The sequence below is a fragment of the Nothoprocta perdicaria genome, unplaced genomic scaffold (assembly GCF_003342845.1).
Source record: "Nothoprocta perdicaria isolate Ctin4 unplaced genomic scaffold, notPer1 scaffold_159, whole genome shotgun sequence".
Taxonomy (NCBI): Eukaryota; Metazoa; Chordata; class Aves; order Tinamiformes; family Tinamidae; genus Nothoprocta; species Nothoprocta perdicaria.
Window position 1 is genome coordinate 1,296,790 of NW_020454749.1, and position 16,781 is coordinate 1,313,570.

Sequence of the window (16,781 nt, forward strand, 5' to 3'; positions counted from 1 at the left end):
ATGGGGGTCCATGTCGTACATCAGCCTGGTGAGCACGCTGCTGAGCACCCTGCTCTTCCAGCTGCCAAAGCTGTCRCTTACCTCCCCGGTACCTTTGGGCGCCCGTCCCAGCACCGGGTGGTAGCCGGGCCCGACTGCATCGCCCCGTGTGCGAGAGCCGAGCGACACCGCCGCGGGCCCCGGCCCTGCCGCGCGTGCACGGCCGGCCTGCCGGGCTCGGGAAGGGGCCCCTTCGCGCTCCGTGCGCTCACGGCCTTCCCGCTCGGCAGATCCCAGGCCCAAACGTGGGGATGCAACTTCTCTGAATTCCTGACTTCAGTGAATGTGAGGTGTGTGTGGCCTAGCTCACTGGTACACAGTTATTAGGAGCACTGTGAGCCTTAGGTCAATGTTCCTGGTTTTCTGGACACCAAGACTTAAAGCTGTGGTTTTGGGAGCGCTGGTTAATGATCCATCTTCCCTATCAGCAACTGTGAAGGAGGATTCTTAAATTAGATCTTCTTCTAGCTGCTGAAATTTTTACAGCCATCTGACTCTTGTTGTTCCATTAATAGCCCTTTGAGATACTATTCTTTTGTAGGATGAGGGACCCATCTCTATSATTTGGTTCCTCCTGCTTTTCTGGTTCTTCAACACTCTCCCCATGACTAACRCCAAGGCCAGCCTGTTTCCAATACCTCCGTTTGCTCATGAATCTTGACTTTTCCTTCTTTTGTGAACATGAAGCCAGGCAAAAACTGGTAGRCTTGTCACCTGGTTGATGCAAATCTCCAGTTCTACTTGGAAAGAGATGCTTTTCCTGGGCAGATAAATTCCCCTGTGCAATATCTCCAAATGACTCAGGATACATTGGACCTTGTTGGTCATGTGCCGTTTGATCTGCATGTGCACATGACAGTTGTTGATGAGTAGAAAGTCTTGAAAGTGTTGAAGCCATCAGAATACCATTCCATAGGAGGACTAGTCAGGCTGGTTGCCACCTACCTGGTTTCCAACCTTATAAGCCTTCAATCTTGATTACATACTGATGTTCCTTAGGAAGGTGATAGGAAGCAGCAGAGGCAGACAAGATTTTTGTGTGCAAATCCTGGAAGACAATTTGCATTTGGAAGATAATCTGTACAAGCTCCTGACTTGCATCTTCTTTTCTGCTAGTGAAAGCCTATGTCAAAATAAAATAAAATAAAATAAAATAAAATAAAATAAAATAAAATAAATAATAATAAAAATAAAAAAAGACTTGTTTATTCCTCAGGAGGTAAATGCCTGATATGCAATGTTTTCTCTTAGAATGTGTAACTTGTCTGCATCCTGGAATGATGTTTTTGAGTCTGGGTGCTGTGTGCTGGCTTTGCACTGGGGTGGAAGTGTTTGGAGATGTTACTGTAAGGCTCAAAGAGAAGTCTTTTGCTGAAACCTATATGAATTCCCCAGTGGTCTCCTGACTGCCTCCCATGAGGCAAGTGAATTATTTTATACCATCTGCTTGGAAATGGATGTTAATGGCTATAATCTCAACACTATCACAGTGCAAATTGGAGTAAAGAATTGGAACATTTTGGGACAGGAGAAACTACTTGGTAATTCTGCAGCAGATTGAACTGCATACATTTTTTTGAGGCAGCGAGAACTTGATTGTCCTGTGTCCATGGCCTTAGTTTAGGACTGCAAATTGCAGTTTCCTCCCTTTTTCTCACTCAGAAGAGCTCCAAACTTGATAGTTGCTATTCTGTCATCAAACTAAATATTTACGGTGGCTTCTTTCTTTTCTTTTTTCTTTTTTTCCCCCTTCATTTGCAGTTCTACCAGTTACCTTCAGGCATAATATTTGCATGTGGATTATTCWGTTATAAGAGGAAGGCAAAAAATAGCTGTTGGGATTTGCCTGTGGAGGTCTCTCTGGTGGAACTCCACCAAGCCCCTGTGCGAAGCGCTCGGTGCAGCTCCCCGCTCCGCAGATCCCGGGTGGCCGCCCTGCCCAGCTCCTTGGAGGCCCTCRGCAGTGCTTGTCTTCCTTGACAGATAAGGACGGGAGACTTTTATTTGGTCAATCTAAATTCTGCCTTTGGCCTTTACTGTCTTAAAAAGAGTTTTTAATGAAGAGATTAATATAAAGATGTTATATTTTAATGTCCAAATGACTCATAATATTCCACAGTGCAGACGCGGGATTAATAGAGTAGGAGACGAGACTTAATAAAAACTTGAAGCAATTTACTTTGTACTTCGTAATAAACTTTTAATACTTCTTTTTGCCTCAAACAGGCTGTGTTGTAAAGCTTGCAGAATACCGAGGCAATCAACTTTTAAGGGGAGCTCTTTTCCTGGGATTTGCATTGTCTGTGTTTACATAGTACAAAGAAGACAGTTTAATACTTCTGTTTTATTTTGACTACTTTAATTATCCCCATTCCTACTTCTGAAGTTGAGATTTTGCCAGCAGGGACTGGTAATTGATACAGAGCAACACTCTGTTTTATTTCCCTGTGGTTTTAGCAATCGCACAGACATCTTGTCAGCTTCTTTTAAGAGCCTCTAGAAAATTAGTATTTATATTTTGTTTCAAAAATTACAGAATTTGCCTTAAATTCCTCATACTGTATGTGAGGATCTGTCTGTACATGGAAGTTGTTTCAGACTAAGGAAAAACATGCTTAAAAGCACATTAATTTATTCTAAAAGAGCTTCATATTTGGACATACTTCAGGATAAATCTGCCTTTCTCTGCTTTAGTTGAATCCATTTTCAGAGTAGCTGAGCTTATTTGTTCTGAATAATTTGAGATGCAGGCAGAACCCTCAGCCTGAGAGGCTCCTCTCCGCTAATGCGGCTGGATGAACCGGTGCGTGGAGCCTGCTGGCGAGTTCCTTGAAACCTAAAGGGCAAAGCAGCACAGGGAGCCCGGCCGGGGTTTTTCATTAGCGCCAGCACTAAGGGAGCTGGAGCAGCCCACAGTGCAGCCAGGGGAGCTCCCCCTCCGCCACTGACATCAGCATCCACCCGCTCCTCGGAGCAGGAGCAGAGAGCGAGCGGGAATGTTTCCTGTCAGGTGCCCGGAGTGTCACAGAGGACGTGCCGGGTGCGGACGTGTCGGATGCAGCGGGACGCGGCCGCCCGCCCGTGTTGGCCCTCGGCGTGGGGCCGCGTGCGGCTCAGGCTGCCGCGCGAAGCCGACCTGGGGCTGCCGAGGAGCAGCCTGCGCCCCACGCTGGTTTGGGGGCGCCCCGTGGGGCTGCCGCGCTGGGTGAAGGAGCTTTCCGCCACGCTGCCGGCTGCCTGCCACTGTCGCTGCCTACAGCTGCTTAYGCGCTGGCCTGGGTTTGGTCGTGGCTGTGCTGAAATAAAAACTAACAGCATCTCGTATTCACAGAGACACTTTTTGACTTCCAGGTACCTCTTTGGATGGGAAGAATGCACCTGTTCTGCTGATGGAAAAAATAAGAATATTTCTTTTTTTTCCCTACATATTCGTTTCAGTTTTCAATGCATTCTCTGTTTCCCATTTTAGGTTTAGAAACTCATATATTAAGATGTGATATGTAGTGTTATGTCTATTTAAAACTATGTTCTGTGGAAATTATATACTGTACGCATTGCAAATAAACAGATGTTCACCATTTACCGGTGTGTCTGCGGCTCTCATTCCTCCCTTTGAAAAAATGGAATCTCAATTTTCTGGAGTGTTTCCTTAGGTTGTTGGAGGTAGCTGCTAAAAAGGCCTGTTTCAAAATATTCTGTGCTATATGATCTTGCTGAATTCATCCCCATAGACAAGTCTGTGTCTGCCTGGATTTTATTTGCAAGCTGCCCATGTACCTGATCTGAGTGACCAAAAATTCCCTTGTCTTCTCTGTAGCCCTGATGGATAAGATAGGACCAGGCGTTTTCTTTCACTGTCCTCTGCTAAACACCACTTTATTATAGTGATATCTGTTATCACTTAGCTCTTCTGACTTCCCCTTTTCCTTCATGTTATCTCCTCTCCTATTCCTGGGTTATTTTTCTCCTCTTCTTTCACTCATTTTATTCTAAGAAGTGAATTATATTGATATGAAAATATAACTTATTTGGTATAGTGCTAGTGTGTGTATGCAACATAAAATTGAAATCACCAGTTGACAAGGTGGCGAGAAGCAGGAAAGCAGAAGGATGCATTGGGAGACATCTGAGAAGGAAAATAACATACTTGGGCTTAAGCAAAACAGTTCTTGAGGAATTTCCTCTTGTTGCTGTTGTTACAATTTGTTGCTGCTGTTGTAGTTGTTKTTTATTTGTTTCGCTATAGCTGAAATGGAAATTACGTTGCTTTCCTTCCCACTCTGGATCATATACCCTACCAGGCAGAGTAGATTGAAGATTAAAACATAAACAGGCAGGGAGAGCTATGGGAAACAAATCTTACGCTTATGCAATTTATGTAACCTGCTTTATTAGCCTTCATAGCAGAATTTTCCATATTTTCAATTAGGTTTGGATTAAACTTCTAAAGAAAATTACTTGGTAGAAACAAGAGCATGCGTTTGGCTTCTGGATTAAGTTTTCTTTACAAATACATATGTGCTTGCTTCACGTAGGCTACATACACACCTAATACCCCGAAATTGYTGAGAAGCCTCTTCAGCCCTCTCTGAAAGGCCTCCACGCGGGTCTCGCCGTGYGGACTCGGCTGGCGTAGGGAGTCACTGGGGAACCCAGACCTAGGATTCTGTGCCAGAGACCACTTTGAGCAGGGGCCTTTTATCACGTGTGTTATCTTCCTCCTCAAAATCCTGTCAGTTTGGGYGCCATTTTTGTTTCTTTTTCTTGCAGTTTCTGTCCTTGGCATCTCCTTTGTCTCTGCATTTGCCTCAACTGAGCTGCCTGCTTTCTTGCACACAGTATTGCCTGGTTTGTGTTTCAGAGACCTGCCTCCTTTCTTCCGCACAGCCCTGGCACAAGGGAATGCGTGTTTGTTTTCATGAAGTCTAAAATGCCACCCAAGCTGAACAAAACACACCCGTTGTTTTCCCTTTTTAAGCACTAAAATTGTTCAGACGATAGTTTTCATGCAGTGCCTGAAAGGCCTTGAGCTCAGGTACTTGCCAAGTTTCAGATCTACCTGATTTCAGTGGAGCACAAGGGCTGTTCATATAAATAACTGAACCTCTTACTCTTGGTAGAGTTTTCTTTACCTCAGGTGATGTTTTAGGACACATATGTACATCAATGAAAAAAAAAGTTTCCAAATAATAGCAAATAATTCCTATTGTACAATGGCAGAAAAATAATATAGTTACCCAAAGAAAAGAGAATTTCAGTTTGAATCATACTGAAGAGAACTGCCTTTTTAAGGAAAATTAAAATCTAGGTCTTTCTTGAAGTTGCTGAGAAGAAAACAATTGGTATTAGCACTAGTGCTGTGTTTCATAACTGTATAAAAAATAGGCTTGTGTTGCACAACAAGGAGGTTCCCTAAAAACCTAGAAAACAAATAAGAAAGCCCTCTGACAGATGAAAGTTGGCATCTTTTGAACATTTGTTTTCCATAACATTGCCCACAGAGGCTGCGCTGTGGCAAAATGAAATATTCAATGAATTTTTTTCCTGTACAAGGGTCTAGCAGCCTGTTTTAAAAAGCAAATTAGAAATTCACCTCAGTAGTGTAAAAGCTAAATGTGATTCACATGACAGATTTGCCACTTCACCCAAAATCATATTTTATATTTGGCTTATATCTACCCAGAACAATTACATTCATATCCCTGCATGGCAACCTTTGCTCTTCTTTGGCTGGAATAATCTATCTTTCTTGGTAGGGCCAGAACATTTCCTACCGGCTACATGATGCAATCCTTATCCACATGGGAAAATTGCTTACCTTCATAGGATCCCTTGATTGCTGCCATGAGTAAGGGTTTCACAATCCCGCCCATCATTTTGAAGACGATGCAAGCAGAAGCAATTCGCTGGCATTGCTAAAGGAGGCAAACGTTTCATACGTGAATTCTCTGCTTGTAAAAACACCAAAAAGATGTAGGGAGCTGGGCATTAGGCAGGAATTCTGGATAGTGTTGAGGTCTTCTCGGTCTTCTAACAGGTTGGACTTCAGTGCCAAGGCCAATCCAGCAGCCTGGACAGAATCTGTTTCTCTTGTTTGACATTCCCATGGGTGAATTCAATAAAAAAGCCCCTTTATGATGTTTTGGGGGCTTTTGCTCACATGGCCCAATGGCAGGAAGGAGGAAATGCCTCATTTGGGACAGCAGCTTCCCACCCTTCCCAGGGGGAGATGCCTTGCGACGGACCGGGTGTCCACTCTGTCTCCGGTGTTTGTGGAGCAGCAGAGGCAGAGCTCTGTCCTTCGTCATTCACAAAGTTTCCAGGATACCTCACTGTGAGTTGATGCTTTTCCCTAAGGACACGACTGATGAAATAGTTTCTGAATGGGCTGGTACCACATATTGTACTTCTTGTACTATCATACTTGTTCTTAGACAAGGTTAAGATAAAATTATCTTAATTTTAGGGGAGAGATTATTACAGGATAAGAGAATGCGTGCAAACAGAAACGAGTGCCTTTCTTCTCTGAACTGGATGTAGGGCTTTTGTGTCATCAACCTGAGTCTTTCCAGAACTGTTAATAATGGGAGATTTTAGTCTGGTTAATCATGCCAAATGTTCTACACCTTTTACTGTTGTGCAGAGTTTGGTTTTGGCACTATTTACTGGCCCAACTTAGGTGGTCTGTTAAATGTATGCTTTTATAAAGTGGATCTTATATTCGTATTACTACTTTGAACTAACCTTGCGTTATGTCTCTCTCTTCATATAGTTTTCCCTGCACAAAATGGAAAGGTTGCTATAGTGACTGGAGGTGCTAAAGGAATCGGTTACCAAACTGCGAAGCACTTGGCGAGGCTTGGYATGCACGTTATCATAGGTACAGTCTTGTTTGTTTGTTTGCTTGTTTGTTTGTTTCAGAAAGTAAAATTTTACTTTTAGGGCATATTAACATTACAGTGAAACTAAAGAGAAGACAGGGAAGGAAGGAGAGGGGATTTACATGAGTTTTGCCAGCATTTAGCATAACTGGGACTTGGTTTATGTTTTGCTTTGCMAAATTTTAAGGAAAAGTGAATGGACTATTTCATGCAAAAACTTGCAAGACTTGAACTATCTTATGTAATAAGTAAATAATAAAATAATGAAAGACTTAAAAATATGAGTTTAAAAATATTTTATTATCTTGTCATTAATTTCCCTAACTGAGGAGCGAGTGTGCTTGAACTTCAAGGGTAYGCATTTTTAGAAGGAAAATTTATTCACCTTCACTTGTCTGCCAAGGCCAAAGAATCCTTTCTAACTTCAGTTATACATTTACTTCTTAAGCTTGCCACCATAGGTGGCCTTTGTAGACAGACGGGGAAATAAGTACCCTGAGAGGTACTTATTCCTGAATGATATGTACTGACATTCATGTCATTCTGAGATGGGCCAGCAGATCACCTTCYGGAGGTGCCTGTTTTTCTCCATGTATTATATAGTTTATAAAGTGACTATCTCAAAGTGAAATGACATTTAGACATCTAAAGTGATGACGAGTGAATTTCCCTTCAAAATGTTCTGAGCACATCAGTTCTTCTCCCTGCTGCAGACACTCTCAATGAAAAGATTTTTTTTCTTTCTGAAGCTTTCTCTGCTTTAATATATTTAGTAAATCAATATGTAATATTATCAGTGCTTATTTTTACGTTTTAAGTACTACACTTTTCTTCTTTATTCKTCTTTCAACTCATTGGACTTTTACTTAAAAGAATATAGCTTTGACAACATGAAGCTACCAAAGGGTAGCATTTCATAAGATATGGACAAACTGGTGATRTCATTTTATTCAGTTTTTATAAAGTTTTATAAAGAATAGCTCTAAGTAATAAATGTGTATATAAGTGTGAAAAAAAAGTAAAAAGATGTAGCAGGTGCATATTCTTTTAGCGTAGTGTGATCAGTTATACTAATGGGAATGCCCAGTGAAACTGTACAGGGGTAATACAGAATATCAGTTATTCATGCGTCTTTCAATACATGGGTCAAAATCAGGCATTAAAATACAGTCGTAAGCTGCTGTATGGTAACTAATGGTGTCAATATTAATATTTCAATAAAGAAGTCCCTTTTCAKATTTAAGTTGGACTTCAAAAATACATTCCCTGGAAAAACAAACTTTTTTTTTTCTCTTTGCATAGAATCAAAGAAGCAGAGAACATTGCTACTTTGGGGGAGACTTGTATTACATCATTTAATGAATAGGAGATTTAGCATATCGAAATTCAGTGCAAGATCATTTGGAAAAGCAAGGTTGCATTTATTTACAAAATGTACAAGTAAGCTGCTTCCACCCATTTGGAATCATTCTCTCATAGATTTCATTCACTCATATTTATATGCGTATTCTTACAAATACCGCAGGTGCTCTGGTCAGCATCACTTTTGTGCAACACAGAGGCCACTCTAGACACTGAGTACTTATCATGTCTCTGATTATTCTTGATTTCAGACAACTAGCTAATTTGTGAACAAATCTTTTGTACCCTTTAGGGGTCATCAGCTATTATAGTCATCCTTTACCTTAGCACTTTGCTTGCTTTGCCTCCATGAACCCTGTACCAGGTTGCTGCTCACTGTCTGTTTTAACTTGTTCGGAGGACAAAGACTATGTCTGGACTCTTGTTTTCTGGGTGGGCTAACAGATATAGTAGTGATTTAACTGATATTCTGCAAGCTTGTCACCGTCCTGCTGTCAGGGTGCATAGTCTTCTGCTGACAAGTCATCTGTGCTGTGGTCTTGATGAAAAAGGGGCACATTCCTCAATTTTACTGCGAGGAATGGTGGTCTGGGAAGGGCAACCTAGGAAAATGCCCGTTGTTATCAATACAGGGTATTCTTTAACTCTTGCTCTGCTGTTTCTTCTGGTGGTTACAGACACACACATTTCCATCCGTTTTTCATTTGTACCAACTTGAATATTTGCATTACAAATCTCTACAAATTAAAATTAATGCTATTAATTATAGGAAGCATTTGATGAGTAAGATTTTCAAATGGTCTAATTCTCTCAGACAAACTCTGGCCTGAACACTGCCTGGTGAGTCACAGTCATCATCTTTGCCTGTGAAAGTCTTCAGAGCAGAGAAGCCCTGTYAGTGGAATGGATAATATCAGGCTTTCTCCAAAGTACAAGATTAATAACAGTCTCAGCAGCACATTAAATGCAATGACCTTCCAGCTTTGCTGCTAACTGTGGCCTCAAGTGCCCAAAATATACTTAAAATACCATCTGGTAGACTGGCATGTCTTAGCACATTCAGCTTCAGGCCACACAAAAGAAGATTTAAGCCTCAAATAAGACTTGAAGTGTGTTGAAGCTTTCTACCAGAGGAACATTTTCACTCTATGTTTGTAAATTAGCATGGGATTATGTCAGGAAAGGTGAATTTAGATTTGAGAGGTGGATCAGACTCATATTTAGCTGACAGTCAATCTTGCCCACTCAATGATTTCTTATTTTCCATTATAGGGTCTAAGTAATTGGGAATGTAAGAAATTATATCACTAAACAGTGATATCCCTGCAGTAGGAAAATGAGTCAAACCTGCATGAGTAATGTGAAGATGAATCACTAATGTGAATGACTTTGATGTCATTTCACATTTCAGAGGAGTAAATATTTGAACTAACTTAATTTCAAACTCAATCTACCRATGGAATGAGCAAAACAAACGGGGAAAGAAAACCCCAAACATTATACTTGGTGGAATATAGGTAGTCATAGTATACAAAGAGGGTATTCTCACTCAGAGCATTTTAGCAAGCTGTTGCACAGTGATTTTCCAGCTTTTGACTTTCCAGTCCCAGCGTTAGTGCCCAGACTGCCACTGCAGTTGCTGCTAGCCCTGCTCTCTGGGGCTGGCCGCATAAAAACATTAGTGTGAATGCTAAAAGTGACTCTCTACAGGTCTGTTTGATGGATTTTATTGAGGTCCTTTGCATTATGGCACTGATAGCCTTACTCTCACTTAAGTAGTCAGTAGTGTCTCTTGAARGATAGTTGGGACTACTGGCAAGGAAGTTTTCTGTCAGTTCTGATTCTTCCAAATCAAGCCATGCCAGGAGTTCATGCTTCTGTTACAGAACGCTTACTTGATAAATAAGCTAGCAATATCTTTTTAAGCAGCTAAAAACCACGCAGTCAGGCTGGGGATCCTGTTCATCTGCAGTCGTTACTGAAGATGGTATTTTGTGTGGTATAACAAATAAAGAAATTTGCATCAGTAGAACATAGAAAATTCCTCTTGCCCATTTTGTCTTCTCTGTGTTATCATTTCTGTGATCCCAATCAGGTTSAATTCTGATTCATAGTGCTGGCCACACAGTTCTGTGGGTCTGAACCTAAAAAATTCCTTGGAATAATGCACTTCTCACATCTCTTTTGTCCTTCCTCATCAGGGTTCAATTTTAAGTTGATTCTGTGAATGCAGGTTAAGAGTGCTGATTTAAACAAGGAGATCCTCAGTTCAGTTTTCCTCTCTGTTCTCAGTAACTTAATAAAAGAAGACTGGAAAAACTTCTATTAATGATGATATCTTTGACTATGAATGTTGAATGAAAGACAAAAGAATTCCAGCTTGACAATATTATACATACGCTGCATGGCATAAAACATCATGTTCAAGATTGTGTAATCAGTCTCTAGTGTCTAAGTATATCAGTGTCACAATATTCTAGAACAATTTCACATTTTGAGGAAAACAGTCACATTTTAGACATGTAGATACACACTCTGTCTCTCTCTCACACACACACACACACACACACACACACACACACACACACGCACACACAGAGTCAAGTGACTTATCTGAGCCATCAAATTTAGGCATAAATGAATGTACTTCCACAGAGAAGCTCAGCAGTAATTTGTGACCTCTGTAAGCCCTGCAACAGACTAAACAGGAGATATTTTTGTCATCTCTTTCATTTATATTAACTACCAATTTTCAAAGAGGACTTGTTACACCATAAATCATACAATTCTAATGTAGTGCAATACCACAAAGTGACTTTAGAAGGATAATTAAACCCTATCAAGATGGTACAACTAATCACGTTCAGAGACAGTTTGATTTAATTTCAATTACCATAAATTTGTATGGGATACTTTAATAGTCTTTTCTCACTATAGATAGATGTATGAGATGCTTGAGTTATAATAGCCCTAGAAAAGTATTTCTCTTCCTATTTTTGTCATATTTTGTTAGGTCAGAATAGAATTAGTGGAGTCAATCAGGAAATGTTGAAATGTTACCAGTCTTTCAAAACGCTTTAATGAGTTTCTTTCTCCTGTGTGAATACTGAAAAATGCATGCAGACTGCCCTGTAATTGTCATTCAGTTTTGCTTTTAACATATCATTACACTATTATCAGGTTAARAAGGACTCAACTATAATGCTTTATATTTGTACATGATCGACTATAATGCTGCATATTTGTATATTAATGTATGTACACAAATCCATGCAAAACCTTCCTAATCCACAATAATTTTTTCAGCATTTTAGCCCTTAATTTCTGCTTCAAGATAAATTTTTCATAAAAAGTAACCTTAAAACATTGCCAGTTATCAATAAATCTATATAAGTTCTAATGATGAAATGTTCTGAATGAATAAACATACACAAATACATTTTTAAAAATGTAAAAATGGTGTTTAAAGCACACTTATTGTCCTCATGCAACTCCAGGAATTAGTAGAAATGCAAAATAGATTTTTTAAATTTATACCACATTGTCATATACCACATTCTTTGAGGYATTCAAAATTTTAGTAATATAGTATAAACATCTGAAAAGACCCKTAAAGCACAGGAATTATCCTTTGGGCAGTAATTTTAATTAGAAATGTAATTCACTCAAATACGTAGTTTTATTAGATAATAAAATATTTTGACTAGCTGAGCCTGTAAAAAGGCCTCAGTAGTCATGTGGATGAGAGAGATTTGTGTTGACATAGTTTATTTTGACTGGATTTCCAGAAATCTTAACACAAGGTTCCTTAAATCTCTTCAAGACACTACACAGCCAAAGGATAAAAAGAAATATCATTACATGGATACATCATTGATTAAAACTTAGGAAAAAACATGGACATAAATGTTAATTTGCATGGTAGGAGACAGTGTCACCACTGCAGTTCRTTAAGCATATATCCTATAACTCACTCCTTAACAAATGATTTCAGAATAATTGTGGAGGTGAGACTAATAATGAAGGGTAAGTCTTTCGAGTCATATTAAATTGTCCGGGGCTGTAAAGACCTCTGCAGGGTGTACAGAATTGTAGAAAGACCATAAAGAGCTGAGTATTGGGTACTCAGGTGTTGAAATGCACATGAAATTCAATACAACTAAATGTGAAGTGGGGTACATGGGGAAAAATGATCCTGAGTCCACAAAACAAAGGGAGTGGTGGTTCTGCGCTGCCTTTCATCACTTCAGAGGAGAATCTAGGAGCTGCAGTAATAAACTCTATGAAATCTCAGTGCTCAGTAACATGCAACCCCCCAACCCCAAAGTTCGTTATAAAATGAACTTTAAATCCAGTGAAAATACTGTGTTCTCAGTCCTGGATGAAATATCAAACAATGTTAGAAACTGTTAGGAAAGAAACAGAAAACAGAACAGGATACCTAAGTGGGTCACTATATAAATCCTCAGTGTGCCAGCACCTTAAATGTTGTGATGTGTTCTTATCTCCCTATGAAAATATTTAGAGGACAAGGTAATGGGGGAGCAGTATATTTGTGAGAAATGACTAAGTGGGCTACAAGTCTTCAATTTGAAAAAGTATTGACTGAAGGGGTATATGACACAGCCGCTTAAAATTCATCACATAATTAAAATTAATCACTTAAAATTCATCACAAAATCACATAATGTGATTGTGCTCTTTGCTGCCAGGGAACYTCTGTTCACTGTCTTTTCTAGAAGAAGAAGGTCCCATATAGTAGCATACTCACTGCAAAAAGTGGTACCTTTTCTTGTGTGGTCYACAGTGAAGCTTTGGGACTCCTTGCTGTGGGATGTATTAGATGCTAATAACTCACATGGAGAAAAATCCTGCATGAGTTACAGAATAATGGGAAACTGTCTCTGACTCAGGAGATCCTTGAGTTTCAAATTGTTCAAGAGTGTTTCAGGTGGAGACTGCTCTATGCCTGCACTGTTCTTATCCAGCTTTGGTGTCCCAACTGATGAAATAGTCAAAGAGTGCAATGCTCTGCTCTCCTGTTCCACAACGGCTCGGGTATCTGACAGGTCTTTATGCTTAATTCCAAGAGTCAATCAGAACTGAAAGGTCAAGAATCCTGAATTTTCTGTTTTAATACATAGCATGGCAAACCTGAAATAGAAAAGTACAGGAAGTTAGTAGTTCCAGGTCAAGGCATATTGAAATAGCTAAGAAGTTCTGATCYGACTGAAACAGCCTTTGCATCCATTTTAGTGTTCTATTAATTAAAATTATTATTGCTGCTACATGATCTTGGATGATTTCATTTAGGAGGGAATTCAGTTTTAAAATTTACAATTACAGGTAATTTCAGCTGGCATTTGTATCTTCCATTAAACTAAGCAAACTGAAATGTTTTATTTGGAGACTGTATGTATCTCTTCTTATTGCATGTGAAATTTCATAATAAATTAGAGCTTACTTTTTGACTAGTCTGTGCAAATTAACCATCTTGAGAAATTAAAAGAGAYGACTTCAATATATTAGTTTTGGAAAAGCTATTTGATGTTGTGTTTTTTGYCCAAGAATAAGAAATGGTGTAAAAGAAGCAGCTAAAGAGTTACAGTACTTATGAGAAGTATGGAGACTATTACAAGCACAATATAAATACAATAGCGCCCATCAGAGAAAAAAATTTTAAAAACAGATAAAAAAGTCATTGTTATTTAAAACAATTTTTCTCTAAAACACTTGAATAAAAGCATTTATGTCAAAATTCGAGAGTACATTCAAATGAAAAAGGTAGAGTATGTAGAATGTATGTAGAATCTGCGTAATTTATTATAAAATCATGAAAAGAGGTGTCTGAAAGTTATTTTGAAAGCAATCTGCTAAAGCTAAGCATTAATATTAAACCTTTTCAAAGGGAGCAAACCTGCTAGGAAGCTATTAGGGATGATAGATAACTGAAGWGCCAAGAAGCACTCCTGAGTAAAAGGCCACAGGAGAAGGATAAAGAACGGCTGAGGGGAGATTCTGCACCTGACCTTTTCCATACGAGTCTGTGCCTGAAGAGCTGCCTCAGACACCTCTTACAGAAGATGCTTTGTAATAAGGCAATAACATAAATCAGGAATGAGTGCTCAGGAGGAGGCACCCCAGAATGATCACAGAAACCTGAGTGTGAACTTTGTGGGCTTTCTGGACTGTTATCTTTTACATAAAACCTTCAGTCAGCCTTTGCACAGGAGATGTGTGAACTGGGCAAATGTGATACCAATATTAAGAAAGACTTTGTGGATAATTCAGGGAGTGTTATTTCACTATTGGGAAAAAAATKAAGGCACTATAAGAAATACAGAGTTAAATATGTGCCCTGTGCCACATGCTCTAAATGTCCCTGCTTGAACAGAAAGGTTGGACTAGATGAGATCTAGAGGTCCCTTCCAACCTTAACCATTCTATGATTCTGTGATTCTGTGACATATATGACAATAGATTGTAGAAAAGTCAATGCAGCTTTTCTAGACATGGTAGTTTATTAAATGCTTTGAAGAAGTCAACAACTCTATGAGTTGATTTAATCTCAATTTTCAAAAKCTTTTGGCAAGGCTAATGTGAAAAGATCTTAAAGAAACTAGCTTGTCTTGAGATAAGAGGAAAATCTCCTGTAGATTAGCAACCAATTAGGAGACAAAAACAAAATTTAGAAGTTATTTGTCAGTTTCGGCRTGTAGCAGAGGGAGTCCTGATCCCATTGGCATATGTTCAACGTATTTATAAAGGATGCAGGAAAAAAAGGATAATACTGGGATGATTAATTTTGCACAAATGTATTTAGGATAGTCAGATTAATTTGATTAATGATATTTAAAGGACTGGAGCATCTGTCGTACGAGGAGGTGCTGGGAATGTTCATCTGGGAGAAGGCTTAAGGGAGTCGCAGCCGTATGTGTAAATGTCTGATGAGGAGGGAGTAAAGAAGAGGGCACAGGACTCTTCCCAATGGTGCCAGTTGACACATTGGTCTATTGGCACAAAGTGAAATACAAGAAATCCCACTCAGACATAAACACACACATCTTTGGTGTGGATGGGTTGCCTGGTGGATTCTCTATCCTGGAAGACAGCCAGACCCTCCCTAGACAGAGCCCTGAGCAACCTGCTGTAGCTGACCCTGCTCTGAGCACGTTGTGGTGGGCAAGATGATCTCCAGAGGGGCCTTGCAGGCTCTGCTACACTGTGAAATCTCAACTACCGCAATCAACGGTGAAGAATCTCATAATATTGAATGACTGGGTGGTCATTCAGTGGGATGAATAAATACAGAGTATCAGCTAATAAAAATGCAGCATTAACAAAAACAACTGTAGTATTTTGAAGAATAGATTGTTGATTAATTACCTACCAGCACTAAAAAAAAAAAACAACTGTGATTTACCAATGAAAGTTCTCTGAACATCAGCTTCAATATTCACTGCCAGTCAAAACGGCAAATAAAACCTTTTTAATTCAGTAAAAAGTGAAATGAGAACTAGACAGGAAGCATCTTTGTGCCTTCATGCAAATATTTTTTCATTCTCTTGGAAATGCTTAAAAGGTAGGGTCTGGTAGAACTGGAAAAAAACAGAAAGGAAAGATGAGGAATATGAGATGGTCCWATGCAGAGCGAGGCTATTTAACAAAGGCTCCTCATCTTGCAAACGGGTGACTGAGGTGTGATACCATAAAGTTTTGTAAAGTTATGAATGGTTTGGAGAAAGTGAATAAGAAGTTTTATTTTTCCTCTTTCTTATTGCACGTGATGTAGTAAATATCCAACAAAATTTAAAGCAAAACACAATACTTTTTTTCCATGCAATTAAATGTGTAATTAAATCACAGAATTCCTTGTCCCAGAACTTCATAGACTAGTTTCATTGTATCTGTTCTTGAACTTGAATCTTATTTCTTGGCTTACTGTGAAATAAAGAGTTTTTTGCCTGCAAAGGAAGAGTTTTGCACTTGCTCTTTCCCAGCCTTTTCSCTAATGGAAGCCTCTCCAATGCTCRCCTGTCTCCTGCCCCCTTTCTGAGGACCAGCCCTGTGTACCTCCCTGCCTGGCACCGTGCTGTGCCCACAGGAGCGTTTGGGCTCAGAGATGTCCTGGGCTGGCCCGCATCTCTCTGAGGCACGTGCCATTTGTTAGGCAGTGCCGTGCACACTTGCAAGTTCATAATCCTCCCAGTGTCAGCTGATAGRACGTTGATTTTCTCTTGAGGCTTTGGGTGCCCTCACAAGCCCTTTGCAGCCGCCCCTCCCCTCGCTCCTATTACTGTAGTTCACTTTCAGTCATAATGAGGATTATATTACTTTGAGAAGTAATAATTCAAATAGCCAGTTGAAATCTTTTATATATTCTGTTGCACTAAGACAACTATTACTGTGTGGAACTTCTTAATCATATGGTATACATTTATGCAGAATTTATTACCATAATGTCAAGCTGCTCTTGGTAATATAAATATGCATTAGAGT

General features: G+C 39.6%; 1 protein-coding gene across 1 annotated transcript in view; it reads left to right on the forward strand.

Moving 5' to 3' along the window:
* The window catches only part of DHRSX (dehydrogenase/reductase X-linked), a 135,450-nt gene continuing 118,669 nt past the window's right edge, over positions 1–16,781 (forward strand). The window contains exons 1-2 of the mRNA XM_026035363.1: positions 1–28; positions 6,812–6,919. Of these exons, the coding sequence (XP_025891148.1) occupies positions 1–28; positions 6,812–6,919 (136 nt within the window). The remainder of the gene's footprint in view (positions 29–6,811; positions 6,920–16,781) is intronic.